At 45.6% G+C, this 27,820-nt stretch overlaps 1 protein-coding gene across 1 annotated transcript; it reads left to right on the forward strand.

Annotated features, from left to right (window-relative positions):
- The first annotated feature begins 15,938 nt into the window (after positions 1-15,938).
- LOC146080370 (myosin regulatory light chain 2, smooth muscle minor isoform) lies at positions 15,939-27,535 on the forward strand. Its single transcript, XM_083187570.1, has 4 exons — positions 15,939-16,097; positions 22,897-23,098; positions 25,297-25,458; positions 26,713-27,535. The coding sequence occupies exons 2-4, from the start codon at positions 22,915-22,917 to the stop codon at positions 26,883-26,885; spliced, it is 519 nt and encodes a 172-aa protein (XP_083043696.1). The 5' UTR covers positions 15,939-16,097; positions 22,897-22,914; the 3' UTR covers positions 26,886-27,535.
- The last annotated feature ends 285 nt before the right edge of the window (positions 27,536-27,820 follow it).

Genomic DNA, 27,820 nt, shown 5'->3' on the forward strand with positions numbered 1-27,820 from the left:
GTTGCCCCAAAAATGGTCCAGACACGCCTGCGTCATCAAGATCGTGCCCCCTAAATATCGCATCGCTGCCTCTTTTCAGGATGTAATTGCACTTTCAGTTTCACACAGGCGCACTGCGGGCATTGCACAGAAGTGCAGAAATCACTTGATTGTGATTTTTGCACTTCTGTGGCCTCTAGTGAGCCAGGCCCAATATACACTTTCCCTACCTCTGGCAGGTTGTCCATGCAGTTTACAGTTGAATATTGTTTCTCCAGGCTCTTCTTGAAGGTGAAACACTCTTCCCCATATTCCTTAAAGTTTTGTAAACACAGGTTGCGTGTAGACTTTAGGAAAGGGACCTGGTCCAAAAGTACAGGCATGTCTGTCTGAATACCAGGCCTGGGGGTATCGTAAAAGTCAAAGGGTAAATCCGCTACTGGGTATCTCGGTGTCTGGTACTTGGTCTTTTTAGCTGTTGTGCATAAAGCAGAGCTGGTACCAACACTGGATTTCCCATCATCCTTTGGAGTGGCTCCTAGCCACTTCCGCTTTAATGTATTCTTCTGAAAAATAGGCATTTCTACAGAGAGAAATATCGCGCTGCTACACCGAAATCTAGCTGCTCTAGTCTGGCCTCAGTATGGAATGTTCAGGAATTTCCCCAGCCATGCTCAGGGCTGATTGGCTGATTCTCTGGATTGTGACATAACAATGATAACTTTCCTATTGGGCAGTGGCTGTCTGGACCTCCCATAATGGTTGGCTGGTCCAACTCCACGTTTCCCAAAACCATACCTCCCAACATGACACATTCTAGGAGCAACAAAATGCTCTGTTTCTAGACTTCATTGCCAGTGGCAGATGTGGGGCTGTAGCGCAGCCCAAAATTCAAGTAGTGTAGCTACATACCTCCCAACATGACCCATTCCAGGAGGGACAAAATGCTCTGTATCTGGACTTCCTAGCCAGCGACAGTTGCAGCCACTGCACAGCCCAAAGTGCCAAGAGGGGTGGCACACCAACTGTCAGTTAGTCCCTGGCTGTAGTGTCTGTCAGTGTTTGGAGTGACAGTTGATATAGCTCCCCTATTGAATTTTGGACTGTGCTGCAGCTGCGCATCTGCAGCTGGCAAGGGAGTCCAGGAACAGAGCATTTTGTCCCTCCTGGAGTAGGTGATGTTGGGAGGTATGTAGCTACACCAACTGGCATCCCATATTCTGCCAAACATCGCAGGCCGAGACTCACTGGCAGTTGGTGTGGCTCCCCTATGTGAATTTTGGACTGTGCTGCCACCCCACATCTGCAAATGCCACATGCATGGAAGTCCAGAAATAGGATTTTGTCCCTCCTGAAATTAACAACTGTACCCACTTTAACACAACTATAAAATTAATTGCAGCATATTCCACTGTGCTTTTCAATTGGGAATAAGCAGCAATAAAACAAGACTTGGTAATAAAATACACAGAGGTAGTCAGTGGTCCTTGCTCGCAAGCTTACAATCTATGGGAAATATGCAATATTACAGAAGGATTGGTGATATTACATAATGATCCTGACAGATTTTAAAGGTTGTTAATCTATTTTTACACATCACCATCCATAAGAGTTAATGGGGCAGATGTATTAACTAGCGTTAACGCTAGTTAACTGGGGGGGGGTTTACGTTTTTGGAAATGTTTTAATAGCGCACCAAACGTGTGCTAGGAGCAGCCCCAGTAATTATCAGCCGAGGCGATGTATTAACAGCCCCCTAGGCGTTAAATCGCCCCGGCTGCGTTGCCAGCTCAGGGCTAGCTTTGTCCTATCCCCACTGCGAGGACAACGCTAGCCCTGCTGCTGGCTCCAGGCTGCGCCCAAGATTTCGCAATAATAGCGAGATCTCACGCATGTGCAGTGAGTCGGCCGGGCATGCAGAGACAGCGCATCAGTGTTAACTGATGCGCTGTCTCCAGAAGGGGGACATTGCCGGAGGGGGGAGTTTACACTCCCCTGCTTCGGCGGGCAAGATGTTAATACATCTTGTCAGCCTCCCCTCCTGCTTTGCATAGTTAATGAGGCGAAGCAGGAAGTATTATAGTGGTGCGCTAACCGCCGCTATAATACATCGCCCCAATGTTCCTTGTTATTGGTAACCCACAATTGTTATAGTCAATAATAGAAAATGTGTAATGAAGCAGCAGAGAAGGTGTGTCTGTGTATTACCAGCACATGGCAATCACTGGATTTACTGCAGATGTAACTTCACAAACATATATGGCAGGGTTGCCGACTCTCCCGGAATGGCCGGGAGTCTCCCGAAAATCGTGACCCCCTCCCGGCCCCCCGGAAGGGTGGGCAACCCTCCCGGATTCAGGGGGGACACCCCCCTGCGCCCCGGATCACGGCATTAAAATGCCGCAATCCTCGGGTCTCAGAGGAGGGGGCGGAGCTAAAATGACACAATCGAGTCATTTTAGCCCCGCCCCCTTCACGGAGATCCGTGAATTCGGCAGTTTGCCATCATGGGGCGCGGGGCTTAGTGACGTCACACTTAAGCCCCGCCCCCGAGCGGCTGCTGGAACTCTCCTCGACGGGCTTCTCCCGGAGAGGAGGATTATAAAGTCGGCAACCCTGATATATGGCAGTGTGTAATCTACGTCAGTGTGTAACTATGGCAGTATGTAATCTAATGTATGGTCATGTGTAATTATGGCAGTGTGTAATCTATGGCCGTGTGTAACTATGGCACAGTGTAACTATGGCAGTGTGTAATCTATATTAGTGTGTAACTATGGCAGTGTGTAATCTAATGTATGTTCATGTGTAATTATTGCAGTGTGTAATCTTTGGCAGTGTGTAACTATGGTAGTGTGTAACCTATGGCAGTGTGTAATCTATGGCCGTGTGTCACTATAGCACAGTGTAACTATGGCAGTGTGTAATCTATGGCAGTGTGTAATCTATGGCCGTGTGTCACTATAGCACAGTGTAACTATGGCAGTGTGTAATCTATGGCAGTGTGTAATCTATGGCCGTGTGTCACTATGGCACAGTGTAACCATGGCAGTGTGTAATCTATGTCAGGGTGTAACTATGGCAGTGTGTAATCTAATATATGGTTTTGTGTAATTATGGCAGTGTGTAATCTATGGCAGTGTGTAACTATGGTAGTGTGTCATCTATGGCAGTGTGCAATCTATGGCAGTGTGTAATCTATGGCCGTGTGTCACATCTCACATCTGTGGGTTCACATCTCATTGTAAGCACCCATCACATCTCATGGCATGGGTGCTTGTACAATGAAATATCGCATCGCATCGCATCGCATTTGGTGCCATGCAATACTATGCGATATTTCATTGTATAAGAACTCCTGTGCAGTTAACATGGACATCGCATCGCACGCATCACACAGCACTGTAGATGGTATGTGATGCGATGTGATTTCACTACACAGAATAGCCCACTAAGCTATTTGCTTAGTGGGTGCCGTGCTAGGAAACAAGTACTGATGATTATTATTCTGTCCTAATGGGTAATGACTGTGGATGTGGAAGACATTATGATGATACTTTTAGGGCCCAATCACATCTTTGCCATTGGGCACAAACTTTCTAGCTAAGTCTCTGAATGTATTAAGTGTGGTATGAGTCTGATGCGTATGGAATGCATGCAGAGACACTGGCATTGACCAACATTGGAGCCTAGGGTTGCATGGAATGTCCATTATAACATGGCTGCCAGTGCCACTGCATACTGCATCTTTAGACAAAGTCACTCCCTGTGACACGCCCACATCTAGCAGCCGCCCAATGGTAACACGGTTAAACACCCACTGAAATACTAGTACTCTGCATCACAAATCACACTGCGTCCCTTGATGGTAATCATAGGGGCTTACTAACACATATTAATAACACTTATAGGATCTGATTCTGTCACAACCTCTATAGTGTCTGGAGTAAGACTTCAAATCGAAGGAACATTCAAGTTATAGCACTGTACATTTTTTGTTGATATTTCGTAATTCCTAATCATTGCGGTCAGGGCTAGTGTTAGATGTCTAGGTGCACCAGGGCACTGTGCATGCGTCCAAGCAGAATATACACAACACTGAGTCACTACAGGGGATTCAGTATACTACACCCCTCACTAATGTGTCCACTTTCAGGTCAGTGTGTGTACCTGGGTGACATGCTGGGATGCCACGTGCATTCACATCAGATCTGGGTCCCATATACTTGAATGGGAGGTGAGTGCATGAGCACACCAACTCCCATTCAAGTCTGTGGTATAGCGGCACCAGCTGAATGCCCGCTCCCCACTGTTCCGTGACATCCTCGGTGTGATGCATGCGCATCGCAGCAGGGATGAAGAGTACACATCTGTAGATGCAGCAAAATCTGACTACAGAAGATCCACATCTATGTTGAACTTCTGTCTTTAATTAAGTATTGTTTTGTGATTAATCATGTCCTGAGGACGATGGTTGATTGTCTACAATAAAGTGACTTCTTGATTCATCTCATGTTTATTATGTTTTTAATTCAGCATGGAACAATTTAGTATTAACTGAAAGTGTCATCACACATACAAGTAGCACACAATATTGCCATTTGTATAAATTCCCGGTAAGAAACCAAAACCCAAACATTGTTTTAGAATCAAAACATGCGGACAGAGCCGGCTCTACCAATAGGCAGCTTTAGGCTGCTGCCTAGGGCACCGGGATCTGGAGGCATCACTGAGTCTGCCTATCACAAAATTAAGGATGCCTATGATTAAAACATCCTTGTTGTACTTATTGCTGTGGAACTTCTAAGTCACAGCCTCCAGGGATGTCACTTGCCACTATGAAAGTGGTTCCTAACCTTTTTTTTCCTCTCCTGTAGCCCTTGATTAGGCTTTTCATTTATGAGTACGCCCTCCTCTCAATTTGAAATATCCACAGTACTTGAGAGTGGACTGGAGTTGAACGGTATGCATGTCCTTTTATTAAGGAGTAGCGGAGGAGTAGTGTCTGGTCGCTGGCTGTGTACTGTCTCATGGGTTCCCACTAATGCCTGTAGGATTAATGCCGCTGCTTACGCCACCCGGGTCAATGCAGGGAAGATGATCCCTGATGTTTGAGGGCAGTGCGGGTAGTTCACAGTGAATTGCTGTTCAGGCAGAAGACCCCAATGACACTGCAGATGGAACCAGAGTTGACACGATGTGGATTGTCTCCATAGCTATGGGAGACTTCTTCCGCCATTGGGAGACTTCTTAATCCTTTGTCATTACCAATTTTATTTTCAAACTGGTCTGCAGAGTACTCCCAGGGGTACACGTACCCCAGGTTGGGATCCTATGGTGCAGCAGTTAGGTTGAAGGTTTGCCTAGGGTGCCATGAAACCTTACACCTAGGCATGCCAAACAAGGGCCATTTTTTCAATCCCACGATTCGGGATTGAAAAAAAATGTAAATCCCGGGATCCAGGGATTTAGCTATATAATATTTTTTCTAACATAAAAAGAAGTTACTGCACACATGCAGCAGGGATCCAGTCCTCCTCTGTTCACTGCCCTGTGATAAATTAAGTGGTGTCATGGCTCTGTAGTGGTGGCCCCTCAGCCCTCCCGGCAGACCTTTCTCCTCCAGTTGGCAGCCCCTCTGGGAGGCCCTTCTTGGTTTTGGGAGCTCAGCATCCCCTCATGAAGGGACCTCTCATCCCTCTCAGTTACACAAGCGAACCCTCTGGAGTCTGGATCAACCGGCGTGTCCTCCTATGCTCTTAAAATGCAGGTGGATGGACGCAGCTGAAAGGGCGGACATATGTGGGGCTGCGCTGCATGACCTCTGATGTCAGGCAGCGAGGAGCCGCATGAACAGACAGGCAGGCAGCGCCTGGCAACAATGAAAACCTGCACCACTTAATCCCGAAAGCGGGGATGCAAATGCTGGGATCCCGCCGATCCCAAAACCAGGATTGGCCACCCTACTTACACCTGCCCTGGACTTGGATCAGTGCTCAACTCTGTATCCTACTGTAGATGGAACATACCCCTATTTGTAGGCAGATATTTGCAATGTACATACCCTTTATGGATTTTGTATTTCTTTAATCTGGAGCAAAACATGTGAATGACATCAGTGGACTGTAGACCCAGACATTCACCACTGTGCAGAATTATACTGGGAAGATAAGCCCAGAAACATCTTGGGGGAAATTTACTAAAAACTGGAAATACGGTTGATGCAGGGTACGACTGCATGTGATGGTCATTGGCTGTATTTACTAATCTGCCGTATTTATGGGATTCGTATTTCCCAATGGCGTAGGTGGACATATTTTTCCCTAGTCATTTTGTCCCACATATTTTTGGAACCAGGACTGGCCTTTGAGCCTGTTGCTGGTTTTAGAAATTCCAGGGACCCCTACTCCGTTTGACTCATGAATTTCGAAAACCAGGACCGGCTATTTGAGCCTGGGGTTGGTTACAGCTGTGGGGGGGACCCCACACCATTTAAAAAAAAAATGTTTATTCTATCTTTACACAGAGATGCATGCACAGATCTGATTGATGCATGCAAGGATCTGCCAAATACGGCTATGTATTTTCAATCCGTATTTTCAGGTCAATAATATGCAAAATACGACCGTTAAGTAAATAGTTCGAGTTAATGATGATTCGTATTCATATTCTTTCAATAGTATATGAGGCTCCAGGGCCAGGGCCGGTTCCCAAAATACGGGGGACAAAATGACTAGGGGTCCCCCGTATTTTAAGAACCAGCCCCAGGCCTAACCAATCAGCAATGTAATGCGACACCCGGGTGGAGACTTTTTATACAAGTCCCCCCGGCCAAAGCATTTTTATTTCTTCGCTCTGGGAGCTAAATTGTCTAGAAACGGCCCTGAGCATCACAGCAGCAGCAGAAAGGATGGCAGTTTGGAAGAGTAGGCCTCAAAAAGCACATAATGGCAAAAAAAGAGGTGCAAGATGGAATTGTCCCTGGGCCCACCCACACACCCTTAGGTTGTAATAGGACATTGCGCACTTGACAAACCAGTCAGGGAGGGACTGCCAAACCTGTGACTGAAATGACTGGTTCCTTTGGCCCCCACAATAAAAGAAGCAATAAAAGAAGCAATGCTCAAAATAGCGCATAATAATAATAATAATCTCAAGAAAAAAGAATAGGTGCAAGGTGGAATTGTCCCTGGTCACGCCCACCCACCCTTAGGTTGTAATAGGACAATACGCACATGACAAACCAGTCTTTTCAGCCAGAGGGACTGCCAAACCTGTGACTGAAATGACTGGTTCCTTTGGGCCCCCACAATAAGGTACAGAGTGACTGATGTCATCATTCGCCATCCTAATCTTCACTCTCATCAGTGTGTACATCCTTGGAGTTCTCATCATCACACAATATCAGTTCATCACTGCTGGAATCCTCCATAAGCGATGTCTGTGTTTTGCGATGCAATTGGTGGGAAAGGTCTTCCTCGTGAAATTTGTAGTTCATTTTTATGAACATAATTTTTTTAACATTTTGAGGAAGTAGTCTCCGACGATAATCACTCACAAGGTTCCCAGCAGTGCTGAACACTCTCTCCGAGTACACACTGGAGGGTGGACAGCTTAAATAATACAAAGCCAGCCTGTACAAGGGCCTCCATATTGCCTTTTTTTTCTTTCCAGTATGTGAAAGGACTTTCTGACATGCCTACAATTATGCTGTCCTTAAATTAGTCCTCCACTAACCTCTGCATGTTGACCGTATCTGATGGAGTGGTCACTGATACTAGTTAAATCACTTAGACCTGACCAGATGTCCAAAAAAGGTGTTTTTGTGGACTGCTTTTCACCCCACTAGATGTTTTTGGAAAATGCAGTTTTTTACGGGCAGATTCTTGCGAAATTGAAGAAGGAGACGTCACTTCAACTGCCAACTTTCTCACCAGGAGCTATTTGCATGTTGTAAGATCTGTGTCAGTTGGAAAGAAAGACACAGCATAGGACTTGAACCTTGCATCTAGCACGGTTGCCAAAATGTAGTGTTCCGCTCTCAACAAATTGGCAACCCGTGTATCCTGTCGAAGACAAAAAAGGACCTAATCTAAAAGTCCAGCATGTTTTGCGCATGGGCCTTGTTTGATCTCCTCCTTCAATTTCACAAGTTGATTCTCCAAATGCCTAATTAAGGGAACCACCTGGCTCAAACTAGCAGTCTCAGCACTTACTTCACAGGTGGCTACTTCAAAGGCTTTCAGCACCTTGCACAGCACAGATATGAGTTTCCAATATGCTGGGCTATGGTACATCCCCCTCCTCTCCCAAAGTCATGGCTTGTTGTGAATGGCTTTCTGCTGTTCTTCCATCCACTGACACATATACAGGGTGGAGTTCCACCTTGTTGGCACCTCCTGCTTCAGCTGATGGAAGGGCAGATTCAATTTCTCTTGCAGCTGCTGCAATCTCCTGCACGCTGTTGCGGAATGCCGGAAATTATTTTTGTGCAACCCACAGCATCTCTTGCACGCCCGTCGTTCCTTAAAAATGCCTGAACCACTAAGTTGATTGTGTGAGCAAAGCAGGGGATGTATTCGAATTCACCCAGCTGTAATGCTTTCACGATATTACTGGTGTTATCAGAACTGACAAATTCTGAGTAGAGTCCAAGTGGGGTAAGCCATGTCGCTATGACATCTCTCAGTTTTTCCAAGAGGTTCTCAGCAGTATGCCTGTGACTACCACCCAGTGCCAATTGCTTAACATTACCCCCCCCCCCCCCAGTGGTACCCACACCAAGACCCATTCACTCAGCAGAGTCAGGGAGGCGCCAGAGAGGCTCTCTCCCTGCTCTGCACTATGCTGATGACTATGCTGATGATGCTGCTGGGCATCAAGGATGCCAGCTGAGCCCTGTACCATGCAACACTGGTGGTGGGGGAGTGAGTGAGATGGGCGCAGCTCTTCCTTGGGCATCTAGACGCCTTGCACCGGCCCTGGATGGCGGCAAGCAGATCAGGGAGCCAGGCTGTGGAAGCCGGGCAACGGGCACACTTAAAAAAAAAATCCAATTAGCCCATCACTTTTCTTTTGCACCTACTGTCCAGCACCCGCCGCCACATAAAACCCCCCCAGCGCTTCCTCCCTCCGGTCTCTGGTCGCCGGAATCCCCCGCCCGCTGCTGTCCCCCGCCCGGCTCTGAACTACACATATGATTTAGCAAATCTGTGTATGGAGGCCTCAAGACTTAAATTATTAATTGTAAAAAAACAAAAACAAAAAACAACATTCTTTTGGGGCTTAATATATCTTGTACAAGATAAGTACTTTGTAAGGCTACTGTTTATTAGGACACTGGTTTTGTAGTAATAAGTTTGAATCTACTTTTTGTGGAACATTGAATGAAATTTACTGTCACCTATAGTATATGATTTTTGATATGTACCCAACGAATGTAACAATGTAACAATGCCTTGTATTTGTATTTTCGGTACTTGTTTCCTAGCATGGCGCCCAGTTTCACTGTGTACGGTACCGTATGCGATTTTCCTATGTAATTTATTCACTGATATCCCCCCCCCCTTCCCCCCGGGCGGTGCAATCGCATTGCACTGCAAAATCGCATGCGATTGTATAAGGTGTGATGCCATTTACTTTAGTATACAGTTGTATGAGATGCAATGAGATTGAGGCACCCCCCCCCCCCCCAGTATCCAACGTCACGCCGAAGTGTGGCGAGCGCAGCACGCCCCGCAAGGGGCGGCGGAACGCGCCATCCTGACCTTTTCATACCCCCACTATCTACGCCAGCGTGGAGTTGATCTTATATAGTGTGGCAAGCGCATCGAGCCCCGCGAGGGGACACGCAATACATGTAACGTAATCCGTGTCCGCTCGCCACGCTTCGGGCTCGGTGGCTCGCCACACTATATAAGATCAAATTCACGTTGATACGTGGATTTGTGGGGGTATGAAAAGGGCGGGAGGAAGCGTTCCGCTGCGCTCATCACGCTTTGGGGTGGCGTGGATACTGGGGGGGGGGGTGCCTCAATCTCATTGCATCTCATACAACTGTATAGTAAAGTAAATGGCATTGCACCCTATACAATCGAATGCGATTTCGCGGTGCAATGCGATCCGCACCGCCCGGGAGGAAAAAATAGCAGTGAATACATTACATAGGAAAATTGCATTGCACGCAAAAACGCCATGCGATTTTCTTATGCAGAATCGCCCGCTAAGCTATTTGCTTAGTGGGCGCCCTGCTAGGAAACAAGTAACGTATTTTCTTACATTTATTAATGTCATGACTTTTCTATACATACTTTTATTGTTAAGTAAAATACTATGTATATGTAATGTGAAAAAAAAAAAATAACATAGACCATCCTCCCTACAAAAGTTCTCCCTTCACCAGTGCTCATAGCCTGTATTAATAGCAGGAATTTCCCTTTTGGGGAGCAAACAACATGGAGTGTCCTTGAAAAGCCATTATCACTATGTTATGAGAGCCTTGGCTGGTGACTTTATATTTATTTATTTATTTATTAACAGTTTCTTATATAGAGCAGCATATTCCGTTGCGCTTTACAAAGGAGACAGTGATACAACAAACAGGGTATTCACAGACAGTTAAAAGGTAGGAGGGCCCTGCTCGCAAGCTTACAATTTATAACAGAATTGTGTCTTCCTGCCAAAGGGGTCAGGCATGTCCAAGAGTTTTCATGGAGGGTGTGTGACGTCAGCTCCGGCCTCCATCAGCCTGATTCTATTGCAGCCGCTGAGTAAGTCCTGGGCTATGCACTGACTGCACACGGTGGAAAAATCGGTACTTGTGTAGTTTCACGGCGCCAGCATGGCGTCTGAATCCCCTTGCGGGGCTCGCTTCACTCGCCCACGCTGCGGGCTCGGTGGCTCGCCACACTATCTAAAATCAACTCCATGCCAACATGGATAGTGGGGGTATGAACTATCCATGTTGGCATGGAGTTAAGTTAGTTTATTTTAGATAGTTTGCCGAGCGTAGAAACCAGAAACTACACAAGTACCGAAAAATCATTCAAAGGTAACCGGCTAGCGAATGGAATTGCAGGGAATCGCGATCCAGCTACTTTTCACAAGACCTGCTAAGCAATTTGCAGCCTTGCACAGGGGCGAGTTTTCACTCTGGCAGGGCAACTGCTATCTGATCATAGGGCTCTGAAGATTAGCAGCCCAGCAATTAGGTCTGAAACAAGCCGTAAGTCCTGGGTACACCCCCTGCTCCCGACCAGGATCATGGTGCTTAGAGTAGACCTGGTGCTGAGAGAATACAGCATTAGCCTTCCTACTTCTGGGCTACTTTTCCTGGATACTGGAAATGTATAAAGTGTGCCTAAATGAAAAGGAGTCTTTTGCTGTAGTGGTGTGTCTAATTGCAGTGGGTTATTTCAGGGCCGCCGACAGGGAGGGTCTGGGGGTACTGGAGTCCCAGGCCCCGCTGCTCTGACAGAGGGTAGGGCCCGGGCAGCTCGGTCACTCACCCCTGCCCCTTCACTATCCTTGGGCCCCCCCGCCCGGCTCCGTGTTCATTACGGGCCCGGCGGCTGAGGGCGGCACATTGTGACTGCAGTGCACATCCTCCAACAACAAGCCGGCCGCCGGGACCATGTGACAAATGAGGAGCAGCACATCCTCCAATAACAAGCCGGCTGCCGGGACCACGTGACAAAGGAGGAGCTGCACATCCTCCAACAACAAGCCGGCCGCCGGGACCACGTGACAAAGGAGGAGCTGCACATCCTCCAACAACAAACCGGCCGCCGGGACCACGTGACAAAGGAGGAGCTGCACATCCTCCAACAACAAGCCGGCGGCCGGGACTATGTGACAGCAGCGCAGTGGCAGCACAGTCAGGAGACTTTCTGCATCATAGAGGGGAGATGACAGCCGACCTTACCCCGGCTTTGAGGTGCGAGAGGAGGGGGGGAGAGGAGGTGGTGGTAAGGAATATGGGGAGCCCCGGGATTGTTTTTTTTTTGGGGGGGGGGGGGGGCGAGATTATGGCAGTCCCGGGCCCCAACATTTCTGATTTCAGCCCTGGATTAATTTGTTTTCCGATAGATGGCATGGCGGTTTTCCCAGTTGCCCATGTGTATTGAATGGCTTAGTCTCCGTTTCTTCATTTCAGGAAAGTTGTTTTGCACGGCCGGGTGCATGATGGATTCCTCCAGATCAGCGCAAAGAGCTGTTATCCAATTTCTTCACGCAGAAGGCTTCAGAAATTTAGAACAGGATAAAGGCGGTATACAGAGAAGGTATGGCAGGGTTGGTGACGTGTGCCTCCCAGGCTGTGGCAAGTCCTTGATGCTGTCGCATCCCATCTCATAATTCTGGCACCACCGGAATATGGTTCAAGGTGCAAGACACTGCTCACCATACACAGCCTTCATCCTGCGATACATTTCTGAAGCATGCTCACATTCTGGGCCTTATTAAGATCTGAGCTCAGTACAAATTTGTTTGGAAAATGGGCAAAACCATGTGCACTGCAGGTGGGGCAGATGTAACCTGTGCAAAGAGAGTTAAACTTGGGTGGGGTGTGCTGAAACTGAAATCTAAATTGCAGTGTAAAAAAATGCAGCCAGTATTTACCCTGCACAGAAACAAAATAACTTACACAAAGCTAACTCTCTCTGCACATGTTACATCTGCCCCACCTGCAGTGCACATGGTTTTGCCCATTTTCCGAACAAATTTGTACCGAGCTTAGATCTGAATAAGGCCCTCTGTGCGAATAAATTGCATAACAGCTCCTTGGGCTGATCTGGAGGAATCCATCATGCATCCGACCACATAAAGCAACTTTACAAGAATACAGAAACTGAGGTGAAGCCATTCTGGGAAAAACACCATGAGATCTTTCTGCAAACACATTAACCCATTGCAATTAGATAAGCCGCTACAGCAAAAGCATACCTACCAACTTTCATTGGTGGCGCAGTGGTACCTTCGCCCAAAATGTTGGGGGCATGACATCACATATAAAGCTATTAACCATACTGCACCCGCATATATCTCTGCACTTATCACAAAATATCTCCCATCTCGACCACTCTGCTCTGCGCAAGATTTGCGTCTCTCTTCTGCACGGATCACTAGCTCCCATTCACTATTACAGGACTTTCATTGGGCTGCTCCCATCCTATGGAATGTCCTTCCACGCACATTAAGACTCTCCACTAGCCTCCAAACTTTCAAGCTTTCCCTGAAAACTCACCTCTTCAGGCAAGCCTATCATATTTAAGTTCTACACGCATAACCCTCTGAGGCACTTATGCATTATATAGCTTCCTTTCTGGACCTGTAACTTGGTGGGACTGTTATGCTATTACTGGTGCCTGTCCTTGTGTTTCCCTCCTATATCCCTATAGATTGTAAGCTTGCAGCGGGGCCCTCCTACCTCCAAGTCTGTCTGTTGTTACCCAGTTTGTTTATCACTGTCTACTATTGTAAAGCGCAACGGAATCTGCTGCGCTATATAAGAAACTGTAAATAAATAAATAATGACCTCGCGGCGAGGGGACATGGCGTTCAAATCACGTAACTTGTGCAAGGTCACGCCCCCATTTTGCTGCTGCTGCCCCTCTGGCTGCGGGGAATAGACTAGAGATGTGTCGTTCGCGAACGATCCGGTTCTTTTGAACGGATCCATCAAAAGAACGAGCGAGCCGCCGATCCCAAAATGGTGATCCGGATCGGTTTCGCTTAGCATTACATACAATACAATGCACATTGCATTGCTTGAGCTCAGCACTGCCCCCTTTGGCAGCTGAGATATTTTCTTCTAATTGGCTGCTTGTGCTGCTGCTGCTGCTGTTGCTGTGTCACGTGCAGATCTAGATTCTTCTGAATCTGGAAGCCCTGAGGGAGGTCTGGTGACTTCAAGATTGCTTCACCTGAGTTCACCAGTAGTATCACAGAAAGGTGTGTAGTAGAAGTATGAACACACAGACACACAGACATAAATTAGGCAGTGCACATGTGTTTTTTTTTTTTTTACTAGATCTGTGTTTGCTGGGCTGTGTAGTACATTTAACTTTAATTTGGAGGGGGAGGGGGCCTTCTTTTAACTTTCATTTGGGGGGGGGGGAGGGGGGGCTCGGCAATGAGCAAATTTAGTCTGCCTTGGCAACGAGCAAATTAATACCCCTTTTACACCGCTGCAAAACCCCGGGTCTTCAGCGGGTCAGACCCCTGTCAGCGGCAGTGTAAATGGGACACGCTGTGTCCCTTTATACGGGACTTCTACCCAGGTCCTGGGAACTGGATTGTTCGTCAGACAAGCGTTGGTCAGACAGTCACTAGGTCGACATGCAGAAAGGTCGACATGGGAAAAGGTTGACATGGGAAAAGGTAGACATGGACGTTAGGATGACATGAGGAAGGTCATAAGGTCGACATGGGGTTTTCGCTGTTTTTTGACCCGAATGTCAACACAGTTGACATGGACACAGTTGGAAGTGAGAATCGGACCCTCGCATCGCTTGCAATGCTTTGGGCACAGTGTCTCACTTCGCTTGCCACACTATTATAATCTCACTCCATGCCCTAGTGGAAGGTAGGGCATGAAATACCGCCTGTCGGCACATGTCGGCTCAAAAAACAGTGAAAATCCCCATGTCGACCTTATGACCTGTCGACCTTCCTCATGTTGACCTATAACCATGTCGATCTTGTTCCACGTCGACCTTTCAGCATGTCGATCTAGTGTTGTTGACCTAATGTCGACCTAGATCAGTCGACCAAACGACCGTTTCCCCAGGTCCTGACCTGGGTAGAACATGACTATGACCTGGGTAGAGGGCAGTGTAAATGGGTACACTGGGTCATCCCTCTTAACGAATGATTGCTATTACCTGTTCTAAACAGGTAAATGGGTAAGAAAGGTGTTTCCACACAGGTAATAACAATCAAACATGAAGAGGGAAGTCCAGAAACAGAGCATTGTGTCCCTCCTGGAAAGGGTCATGTTGGGAGGTATGGTACACTAACTCAAACCATAAATAACTGTCTTTTTTACACAAATTGATCCGTAGAGCCGCCCAAAGGATCTAGATCTTTTCAGTGACCGACCCGGGTCGAGTCGGGTCGGCGAAAAGATCCGTTTTGCCCATCTCTAGAATAGACTCTGTGCACATTCACACAGCGTCTATTCACCGATGACAAGCAGGTGGCAGCAGGGTCTCCCAACTGCCACGGGACACTGCTGGCCCCGGGTGGGAGGCGGGTAGGACCCCAAAAACCAGAACGTACTGTACCCACGGGAAATGGGACAGTTGGGAGGAATGGCAAGAATCTCCTTTTCATTTGGGCACACCTTATAATTCTTGAAATACTTGTAAATCAGAATCACTGCTTCATCTTAGCTTTTCTGTGTTCTGTAGTACATAGGACAATGTTGCAATATGTGTCTTCAGCAACTGTGTACTCTGATGTCACAACCACAGTAAGCTAATGGCATATCCCGCCAGCCGAAACTTTTACATATATCGAACCCAGTAGCTATACACTATACCCATAGATAACGCAGTCACAACCTCTCATAGTTATTATAATATATTCTCTCATGACCAAGGAGGACCCATGCCGGCTGCTGCCCCTCTCCGGGCACCCAGGCTGGCAACATCACCGCCGCCGGCCCGACACTCCCGCGAGAGTTGCCAGGCCGCCGCTTCCATACAAGGAGATGTGTCAGCCAAAGCCTCGTGACGTCACCGCCCCGGAATGTGCCCCTCCCTCTGTGTCGGGCTGTACCACTGACGCAGCTGAGAGGGGGGTTAGGTTGCTTTTATTCATGCAAGACTTACTGCATCACAAAACATGCCACCTATACATTGTACTGTGTATAGAGTGACGCCTGAAAGTGCCGTGATAGAAGTCCGGTTTCGCGGATGTCCTTCTGCCGCCGCGCTGAGTGGTTCGGTCCATCCGCTGCCTGTGGCGAGTAATGCGGAAGTGAGTGCAGGGGGCGTGGCTGTGTGAGGCTGGGTGTTGGTCGCCGTTGGTGTAGGATTGAGGTGATATAACGTCTGTGTGACACAGAAGCAGCAGCACAGCCGCCACCTCCGAGCCCATCTTCTCCCCTCAGTGCGGTAAGTACCGGGAGCAACCGTGTCATGTCAGGCACTGGGTTGCGGGGTACCAGGGGCTGTCCGGAAAGGGGATAGGTGCTCCGGGTTACACCTGGCCCGCAGGCGGCTCTCACCGCGCCCATCTTCCTGTACGGCCGAGGCAGGTCCTGTGTATACAGGCGCTATGCGTAGGCCCCTGGACAGCCTTACATGGCTGTGGGGCCAATGCGCGGCTGCAGTGCCCATACTCTATATACACTCTATCACGGTCCTCTGTGCTGTGAGCTAGGAAGGGAGACGCATATATCCGGCAGGTGTGGAACCATAAATCTCAGCATGCCTAGCAAAAGAGGTAATGACAGGGGTTGTTTGTACTTGTTGTTTCCCAACGTCCTGGAAATGAGCATTGTATTATGGGTAAAGCTTCAGATGGGGATGTTTCTGACTGTCACCTATTATAATAATTTTACAGTAGCATCTCCTCAATTTTTGGGGACAATACATTTCCTTAGCGCCCCCCACCCCCCCATGGTATCCTGGGTGTCCGCTAATGCGTCCTGTGTTGGATCATACTAGAGGATGACAGGATAGGTACAGTAGATCACTAGATTAAATACAGCAGCCCAAAGTTTAATTGTGAGTCAGCAATAATGACGCAATTAAATACCTTGGGGTCGATCCTATTAACCTTCGATGTACGTGGATGATTCGCCCAGTGTGAATCATCACGACACCTGGCACATTTTACGGTGGGCCGAATTTGGCCCTGTGAAGGGTGCAAGTAAGGGGTAATTTGTATGCAGTTTTCAGCGTGAAAACGGCACCCGAACGCTAACTCGCACCCTTCGGGGTTAATAGGATCGACCCCCCCTTGTTTCTTTATTATTCTTGGGGGTCAGTCCAGTTAGGGCAAACTTGCACCAGTGAGTCATTGTGGCAACAGCCACATCTTGGAGTGTCACCTTTTAGTCAGTCTAGGGTGTGTGTATTTTCACCAGCTGCTCAATATAAGAATGCACACTACAAGACCACAAGTAATTCATGGTTTATTTGTAATGGGCTTGGTCTGATAACTGATATACATATCCGAATATGAAGAACTTCAAATAAAATTTGCCATGGCCCCACCTAAAGGGAAGATGTTAGAACCCAGGATTATGTTGCAATAGCTCAGGGACTGAAAGCAATCAAAATTGAATGCAGCTGTTATCCACCAAGAGAGTTGTATAATTCAGTTGCGTGTGCTTGATTGTTTGTTTTTGGTTTACGCACTGTTATTGGGAGGTTTTTTATTGCTGTCATACATTACTGGGTATGTCGAGATCTGTGTGTTGATTCTAGCTCATCCTTGTGTGTGGGGGAGATATTAGTTTGTGGAATAATCTTGGATGTTAAATTTATGGCATTTGTAGGTCTTGTAGTATTTAAGTGTTAGATGCAAGTAAAACAAGAGTTCAGTTCACTTTTTTTTTTTTTCATTGAACTTTTGCTAACACAAGCCAAGCCTCATCTGCCTGTGTATCTATATACAGTAATAGTACATTTTTCACACAGCAGATTAAAAAAGTCTGCAAATTCTGATACTGGTCCATCCTCCTTTCAGTTGAAAGGACTAGGAGGAGATATATTCTGTACAGTGTGATATCATACTTTATATCTGGTGATATGACAACCTTGGCATTCTAGTGAGGGGATGGAACCACAATGGGATGATCTCAAGTTGTAGAATAGCACCTGATCTCATTATGGGCACCCTGGCCAAGAAAGCGATTTTGTTTTTCCTGTAATAATGGTGACATCCAGCCAGCAAATACCTGGCATAATCTGAGCTGGTAGGTGTTGCATGATTAACTTTAACATGGTCACGAAGCTTTTTAATAACCCAATCATTTGGTAGTATTAAACACCATCTGGTATGTTCCAGAATAATTCCAATCTAAAAATAGAATTCTTATCCATTTGTATGAGCATTGGGCAGATATCTTGTCTGCTTCTCTGTTTTGTCAAAAATGCATCATAATTACAACACAATGCGACTAATGGGCCCCATACATCAGCAATCACAATTTATGGATTTCCAGATCCAGGGATTTTTTGGCCAGATAAATGGATTTTACAATCTATCTGACTTTGCCCACACATTACAGATTTATTTCAGTGATCGGCAGATTTTTCCATCTAAAGATTGCATCTTCATATCTGGAAATTGCCCAATCGATTGCTGTTCATAATGTAAATAGATGAAGAAGACGAATTGAGAATGCTCACACATATAAAAGATCTGCAGATAATACCAGATTATTAAACATGTTTAAAAACCTGATTAAGCAATCGATTGGCGATTTTGATTGTGATTGCCAAAAGGGGGAGCCCACACATCTAAAATTAATTGTGGCAATCATCTCCATATCTGAAAATTGTCACAATTAATTGCTGATGTATGGGGCCCTTTAGGCACACAGAGACTGCTGATTAATTTGAGATATTTTTATGTCTGTGTGTGACTAACATTGGGTACACAGTAGGCCAGGGGTGGCCAAATCGGTCCTCGAGATCTACCAATGGTCCAAGTTAAGCCCCGTACACATGGGGGCGATAGGTGCTGAAATCGATGGAAATATGGTTGCAGGCGACCATATTGCCAGTGATGGGAGTGTGCCCCGGTGATAAATCGCCGGGTGCGCGCTCCCGTTTTCCGCCCGACCAGCTGATTACCTCTGTGGCACCGCCAGCAGAGGTTCCCTTTCATCAGCGACCATCTGTGGTCGCTGATGAAAAGGAGAAACTGAGCAATATATCTCCCCCCGTGTGTACGGGGCTTAATTCAAATCACCTAGCTGCTGTACTCATCACTGTCACATTTTCAAACATGCTGCAGTCATTCCTACTATAGATCCCCAGGTTGCCTGAAAAAGATGAACTGTTGGTAGATCTTGAGGACCGGTTTGGCCACCCCTGCACAAGGCCAACGGATTGGCCTGATGTCACAACTGGCCAGGCATTTACATGGCCTGTTAGCCACCTGTGGAATCTATAGCAACACTCATCATGATGCATCAAGATATCAGCCATCGGCTCTGCTGCCGGGCAGATGCTATTTGTCCAAAAGACATGCCACAATATATCGGCCGGTGTGTACCCAGCAGTAGTCTCAATCTCCACATGAAGGGCTACATTTTTTTCCCCCGATACAAATTCTGAAATTTATATAAGTGTCATGTCACATTAACCCTTTGTGTGCCAAATTTGCTGTGAGATACTCAAAATAGACGCTAAAAATGCCAGCATCACTCACAGCGATTATTATTTATATTTTTGGGTGCAATATGGGTGGATATTTTGATGTTCTCACAGCAACATTGGCACTTAAAGGGTTAAACAGTCTCCTGGTGCATTCTAGTTTCCTTACATTGTGTCGAAGAAGCATTTTTGGCAAGATAAAGATGCCCAATGTTAGCAGGGCTTCACTGGACCTGGACACTTACACTAAACTTCCTGTTGCTAAAGCTATGCATGTGCATTATCATCTAGTGCGTACCTGCGGGTCATTAACGACCCCTCTCTCCTCTTCTGAACATGGAGTCACCTCTGCCTATATTGTCAGCGACCACATGTTCCGGCCGGTGACTTCGCTGAAGAATGATGTTCTGTGGTCTCATTAGTCTGCTATTGTCGTCTTTGGTTAATTACCAGTTCTCTATTGCTTTGTTGTAAATATACAACAAAGTGATAATTATGCTGCTATATTACTCCACCCAAATATTCCCTAGGGGCTTACATGTCAACCCCTTCAGATTTTTTTTCCAGTATGTGGGGGTAGTGGTAAGTTATGAAGTATAATATAGAAATACATATTTTGTTTTCTTGTACTGAAACTGCGTATTTACCCTCCCAGGCTTTATTTATTAACAGGTTGTTATACAATACAGCAAGTTCTGTTGCACTTTATAATTGGAAAAAGGGATAAAACAAACTGGGGTCTGTAAAATGGGTGGAAGACCCTGTTTCAAGCTTACGATCTATAGGATAATAGGCATTCATACACAGGGATAGGTGTTATCTATTGCATAGTAGTCCACCAGATTGCAAAGGTTCTTGGTGTGCTGAATGATGCAGTGACCAGGCAATGATGGACAGGTGAGAGAGGCTGTGATTGGATAGGAAAGGTTTATGTGGGCTATTATGGAATCTGAAACTCTTGCCTGAGGTGAGTTTCCAGGGAACACTTGAAGGTTTAGAGACTAGTGGGAGAGCATTCCACAGAGTGGGTGCAGCCCAACGAAAGTCCTGCAATCATGAGTTGGAGCTTTCCATGATGTTGTCATACAAGTATATAAAGCTGTTTTATTTTAGTGTAGTGTTCATTGTAGAGAATGTGGCCTTGTAGAGACAGATGACTAGGATATCACAGAGCTATTTAAAGCTCTCGTCTGATCCCTGCCTGTAATTGTTATTTGGGGATCAGGCAGGTAAGGCAGTTTTCTTTGTTATGCCTTTATCACAGGAAGTCTTCCAAGTTTACTGTAAGGTTCTAGACAGTATAGGAGTAAACTTAGTATCCAGTGTACATACTACAGTATTTCCACACCACAACAGATAAGTCATTGTTTTGTCTTTTGTGTTATATTCTGTTCTGTTTTTTATAATATAAAAATGTTTTGTTAGCGATTATTTTAGGCTAGGCTTATGTGTGAATGCTGTTCTTACAGGCTCATAATGACAGCTGTGGTCTTAATAGTCTAATGCAGGGTACACACCACGACGACCCGCTCACGATGTGCACCGTGAGCGGGTCCGATCCAATGGCGACCCGCACCCGGCAGTATGGTCGTTATTCAGATCCTACCTGCAGCAGGTAGGATCTGAATAAGGACCGACCGACCCGCGGGACCGCGCATCGGATCGGTATCGGGCCCTAGTCGTCCTGGTGTGTACCCAGCATTATGCTGGGTACACACTATACAATTCCCAGAAAAATGATTTCCTGCATACACACCAAAAGATATATAATTTAAGAGCATGGGATCAGTGATGTCACCCGGCCCCCATCTGAACAAGCAGTCGTTGATGTATGCAAAATTTGGCTGCATGGCTGGCGGGTTGTTACCGACCTGTGAAAGCGGACATTTTTAACGATCTAGTGCATACACAATAGACGATATGCACGATAGTCATTAACTATCTCATTTTAGTGCATATAGTTTAAAAATATCTTTATTGTGTAGCACCTTAAGAATGTAAAGTGTTTCTTTCATAAGCCCCACCTTCCTAGACTGGATGGCAGAACATTGGAGGTTAACATTGCTCCCATGAGAACCATGGCTCTATATCTTCCTATACTTCAGGCATGGATAACATTTGGCCCTCCATCTGTTGTTGAAATACACATCCCAGGATACCCAGCTACAGTTTTGTTATATGGCCATGCTAAACCTGTTGCAGGGCATGCTGGGATGTTTAGTTTAACAGCTGGAGTGTTAACTGTTCCCCATCCCTGCTATACTGGATCGCAGAACATGGTTTGTGATCTTCCTATACTTCATAGCACAGCATTGGCGGTCATTGTTATATTTAAATCATACATAGACATTATGTACAAGAGGGCTTTTAATCCAAAACAGCTTATTTATTTATTTAAAGCATTTAATCCATGGCCCAAAACTGACCCTTGGTTTCAGGATTTCGATCATGTTCTAATTTGGCAAATTACAGGTAGCCATGTTGGATGAGGTTTTGGCAAACAATTGTGGGCTGCATGTGGACCTGTTGGTGTGCTTAACCCTTTGAACACCTAGTGAATTTGTCAAAATAGGTTAGAACATTGCCCATGCAAATATATTTATTCATCGTATTGTCCTGTAATGTTTACCTTTTTCATATAGGCAGCAGTCTTTAAAACAATGATCTGGTAGCCCTGGGTAGATTGCAGTGTGCTTCTGACTTTAGTCAAAGCTCTGTGACTCCTTATTCGAATCTGCTTTTCCAGATGGGTTTGCAAGAAGATAACTGTATTATGTAGAAAATACTAGAACAATGGATAAAATAGGCAAGGTTGAGTATCCATTATCTGACTTGTTCGGGACCATGAGCATTTTGGATAAGGGATTATTGCGGATTTTAATGTATATGTGTACCCGCTGCCCTGATGGTCCCCCACAGTCCATGGCAGCCTTTGAATTCCTCTTCAGCGGCATTGCACGGGTGGCATTACTGGCGTGCATGCGCTATGCATCCCTGGCACTGGGGATGCCCCTGAAGAGGAGTCCGATGGCTGCTGTGGATACGGGGGACAACGTAACTATAAAAAAATGTGGGGGGTGTGTAAAAAAAAAAAAAAAAACACAGAATATGGAATACCCAACCAATACTAAGCGACTGTTGACATAAGTATAAATAAAAATAGGTTACTTTACATCTATAGTAATAGTTTTATGTAATAGCTTATTGTAGTCTGACCGTAACTCTAATTAATGAAATAGAAACTTTTAGAAGGGGCATCATTAAAAAAAATTTACTTGTGAATTGAAAATGTTTGTTCAAATAAAGTATATGTTAAATAAAGCATTAAGTGTAATAACCACAGTAGTGTTACAGCAGGTATCAGGTTATAGTCTGCAGAGCGTGCTGTGGCTTGTAGTTTCACAGGCTGTCAATACTTGGGTTATGACATAAAAACTTGCCTGGACATGATGTTTTGGTTGAGGCCGGTAGACCATGTTGCATGGGTAAAATACTAAACCTGTATGCTGATATATATAAATATTTTGTCTGGATGTACTTCCTCATTGGTAAACTATTTTTAACCCCCTCTCTCCTGCAGACTAACACCACTGCCAAGATGTCAAGCAAAAGAGCAAAGACAAAAACCACCAAGAAGCGTCCTCAGCGCGCAACTTCCAATGTATTCGCTATGTTTGACCAGTCCCAAATCCAGGAGTTTAAGGAGGCCTTCAACATGATCGATCAGAACAGAGACGGTTTTATTGATAAGGAAGATCTGCACGACATGCTTGCATCTCTTGGTAAGTGACTAAAATTAGTTATAGAACAGGTTTACCTATCCTTATCTACTTATACGGTACTTAATTATTTTATTTGGATAGCACTTTTCTACATTGTAAAGAAAGAACTTACATGTCTTATGAATCAGTCCTCTCCTTATTTCTTACACCTGTAAAGGCCCATACACCCTTGGCGACTCAGCTGGAAACCGCTCAGTTTACTCATTTGAGCGGCTTTCAGCTTTAAAAGCCGTCCAGTATGCACGCTCCCACATCATCGCCGGCCCGGCCGTTCATCTGCTGATGTTACCAGCAGATAAGCAAAGGAATGGACAGCTTTCCATCGCATCCTGCATGGAAAGTCGTCCACCCTCAGGGAAAATTGGCAAAACGGGCAAAAATTGACCAGTGTGTCTGGACCATTAGTGCTTAGTTTGTACAGCATAGACACTGGAAATATTAAATTGATTTTCCATGCGACTGCCACTAGATGGCGCATGGTGGATAACGCCCTGCCATCTTTTGTCATTTTAGAATAAGATCAGGTGCAAAAATACAGTTGAATCCCCATTCCCCTCCCCCTCACCCAGGTAGCACATAAATAAGTGTTGCATATGGGAATTTACAATTGCTTTTCTATGGGCTGAAAGTAAATATTGAAAGCTGAATGCATAACCTTGCTTCAGGGCTTTTTCATCTACAAAGCTATTATAGGCCATCAGCTACTGTATGCAGGCTCCTCTCTTCAAGTAGAGACCTGCTATGTCATTGCCGGGATGCGGTTAATTTCCCGGCGGTCGGGATCCCGGCGGTCGGAATCCCGACACTGGAATCCCGACCGCCGAAATCCCGAAACTTTCGCCCTCCGTGGGTGTCCACGACACCCATAGAGGGAGAATATAATAGCGTGCCGAGCGTAGCGAGGCACCGGGCCCGCTGCGTGGCGAGCGCAGCGAGCCCGCAAGGGGGGGCGATCCATGTCCCCCCCCTTGTCGGGATTTCGGCGGTCGGGATTCCAGTGTCGGGATTCCGACCGCCGGGATCCCGACCGCCGGGATATCATATCGGATCCGTCATTGCCTACTAAATAACTTCACTCTAGTTTTGCCGTTTTATTCATAGCCTGTCATTGACAGCTGCTAATAACTTGCACTAAGTCCTCCATTTCAGGGGACTTTTAGTGTTGCGACCATTAGTTTGGTCGCAACCCATATTAAGCCCGGTGCGTGATCCGTTGAGTATCGCTCTGCGATTTCTCATCACTTTAGGCTGGTGTTCGGGTGCAATATAACAATGGAATACTGCCCCATGTGCTTGATTGTTAAAAATCCATGCATTATTTGTTTTGCAGCTCTGTTTTTTTGTTGTTTTTCTAGCATTTATTTCAGACCATTTTAATATAACGGACCATTCTAATTGACTATTTTCGTAGTTTATGATTGCATAATCCTATCTAGCACGCTTTCTCCAATAGGACTCAAGGCGCTTAACATTTTCAGAGTAATGTTTTCTAATTTAAATGCTTACTCTTTATGGCTAAGCACAAAGTATTTTTAAGCGTTCCCCAGATGTTGCACAATTGCTTTTATGTTTTTTTATTACTAGCACTGAGATAATGCCCCCACTTGCTGGCTGCCCGCATAGTGCCCCCACTTGCTGGCTCAACAAAAGCTCACCCAGTAACACACATTGCTGCTGACATGCAGAGAGTGGACACAGCAGGACTGCGCTCTTCAGCTTTCAGCAGTAACTGTTCACGCCAGCAACTTCTTCCTTCCTTTTTATACAGGGGACGGTGTCCGCTGCCCACCAGCCTAATGCCTCCTGACATGTGACGCAGCCAATATGTGACAAGTGAAGCCTGGGGAGAACTGTGAACTTTGATGGGTTGGGGGGAAATATTGATGTTACATTGTCTCTAAGGAGAAGTTCACATGTGTGCAATTTTCCCTGGCTTTCTAGGCAGTCCAGTGTGCAATCACATATAAATGTCTTTCAGTGCCTCCTTGATCTTGGGAATTGGGAGATAGGGAAGCCTGGCCTTTATTGGGGCGGTGAGAGTATAGACCAGAAATTGTACAACACTGATCTTCCTGTTTAACTGCTAGTTATGCCAGTGACCTGCTAATGGGGTATGTGTCTGTGGGTGGTCTCTAATAAAGTGTCTAGAGGCAATCATATGCAATTTGGTTTTGTAAAATAACTGTTTTGCTTTCCAGGTAAGAACCCTACAGATGAGTATTTAGAAGCGATGATGAATGAAGCACCTGGACCCATTAATTTTACTATGTTTCTTACCATGTTTGGTGAGAAGCTGAATGGTACAGATCCAGAAGATGTCATCAGGAATGCATTTGCATGCTTTGATGAAGAGGGACAAGGTGAGTAGCTAAAGGACATGGTGTGTAGGTACATGAGGAGATATATAGTGCACTTTTAAATGTTCTAAATTAGCTACGGCATGAATGCCCACAACAGACAAACCAGGATCCCTTCTGACTTTTTTTTTTCTAATACCCCCTTCACACTGCAGCTCTTAAAGGGTAAATTGCCATTTTTTATAGCCTTTTAAAACTGGTAGAGCTGCAGTGGGAAAGCTCCAGGGTGCTTTAACCATTTAACAAGTACCGGTATTTGTTAATCGGTTAGAAAGCCGTGTCCTACCCGTTTCAGAGCCGCTTCTTTTGGCAGTGTGAAAGGCTCTATTTCTATGGCTTAAAACGTGTCCCTTGGGGGTTGAATGTGTGCATGGTATTACATGCTATTTAAAATGGTTTTCACCTGCAATGTGAAAGGGGTTTTAGGTCCCTGTGACTATTCATGGCTTGTGATGCAGAAATGTATCTCAGTTGGCATCATACACGTCCTTATTAGCATGTGTCTGAAGAAGCACATGTCAGCTCATCTGCCGTCTGATATAAGATTGGAACCACAATCTCCTAGTTCACATCCATGTGAGAGGGAGACTGTACTTTGTTGTACACAATATACAGTACCTGGGTATTTAATGCCATTGGCAACCTAAAGTCATTTAGTACACTTGTATTCCACACATTTCTGCGGATGCTGTTGGTGAGAACAGATACCTGTATCCCAACAGGGTCATGCATGTATATTTACCTCCCCTTCCAACAGTCCTCGCAACTGCCTACCCCCTAGTGCGTAAACCTTACCTAACCTGCCTCCCCCCAACCTAATGCTACTGCTCACCCAATAAGCGCTGGTCTCCTGGTAGTAGTTGGAATGCAAGCATCTTTACTGTGACTGCTGGCATCCTGTCTGCCAAAATACTGAACAAATCTTGTGCTGTCAGGGAAGCAACTGAACCATCTCCTTGACTTGAGCAGTGTTACCTGTTACACAGCCCTTGGTATGGCCGTAGGTAACCCTCATGCTAGCAGCTAACAAATCCGTTCCTTTATTCACTGTTGATGATAATAAGATACTATTGTGTAGCCAATTGTTTGCAGTATTTGTATACCAGATCTAAAACGGGAACGATTTGTGTTGTAGCTGTATGCTCCTTTATTATTTGGTGTGCAGTGCATAGTAACACAGCTGCAGAGAATTACATTATGAAAGAATATCTGCTGATTGTAGGCTTCCAGATAGCTCATTATTCCTTGTGTTTGTAGGTCATATGCCAGAAGACTATTTGAGAGAACTGCTGACCACAATGGGAGACAGATTTACAGATGAGGAGGTGGATGAGCTGTTCAGAGAAGCACCAATCGACAAGAAGGGCAATTTCAATTACATTGAGTTTACACGCATCCTGAAGCATGGGGCAAAGGACAAGGATGACTAAGTCTTTGCCCCGGTCGCCCAAGATATTCTCTAGCTTCCTATCCTCTCTGTTTCTCCTCCTGGTAGAACTGTGCATGCATGTAGCTTTATAAACCTTGTGTATTTATGGATTTATTCCAGGCCCACGTGGCATACGCACATCTATATACGCAAACTGGAAACAGAAGATGTAATTGTAATGGTTTACTAGGAAGTATAAAGAATTTCTGCACAACAGACCAACAGATTCTGTTTTTTGACGTAAGCTGGAATTTTTGGAAATTTTTGTAATAAAGTGGAAATATAGAACTGTCAATTTAAAACGTATCTCAATGTGATCTGGCAGCATGAAACCAGTGATGATAGTTCAAGTGAAACCGCTGTAAATGTCACCGTACCCTCTCAATATGCTAGAACCATACGTCTCGTTCTGCCTGCTACAGATCACAAGCCTGCAGCTGCCTGCACTGCACATTGTTCTTTCATCTTCTGGATATATTTTTTAAGACTGTCACATCCTAAGTAATAAGGAAGATATGTAGGGGAGCCCAACTGGGGCTAAGAATGGGAGCACGCCTTCGGCATGTTTAAAAGGTCAAGCCAATACACTTTTATTTTCAGATCAGTTTCGATATTTTGTCATTTTTATAAAATAAAAGTGTTTGTATCAGGCTCTGTGTTGGACTGGTGTTTGTTACTGAGTATTTTAAGAACCTCTTGCACACCAGGCATGTCCAAACTATGGCTGTTGTGAAACTACAAGTCCCATCATGCCTTGCCCCAGTTTTGCTATTGGGGATTGCTAAAACTATGAAAGGGCATTCTGGGATGTGTAGTTTCACAACAACTGTAGGGCCACAGTTTGGACATACCTGTCTTAAAATGACCACTAAGCCTAAAAGACATTTCATCCTATGAAATATGTACTAATAACATTCCTAAATATGTTCCAATACC

The sequence above is a fragment of the Crinia signifera genome, chromosome 5 (genome assembly GCF_055691185.1).
Source record: "Crinia signifera chromosome 5, ASM5569118v1, whole genome shotgun sequence".
In the NCBI taxonomy this organism is placed as follows: domain Eukaryota; kingdom Metazoa; phylum Chordata; class Amphibia; order Anura; family Myobatrachidae; genus Crinia; species Crinia signifera.

Coding starts and splice junctions, on each gene's coding strand:
- LOC146080370 (XM_083187570.1), top strand. CDS start 22,915: ATGTCAAGCAAAAGAGCAAAGACAAAAACCACCAAGAAGCGTCCTCAG. Junction 23,099..25,296: donor CGACATGCTTGCATCTCTTG/GTAAGTGACTAA, acceptor TTTGCTTTCCAG/GTAAGAACCCTACAGATGAG. Junction 25,459..26,712: donor CTTTGATGAAGAGGGACAAG/GTGAGTAGCTAA, acceptor TTGTGTTTGTAG/GTCATATGCCAGAAGACTAT.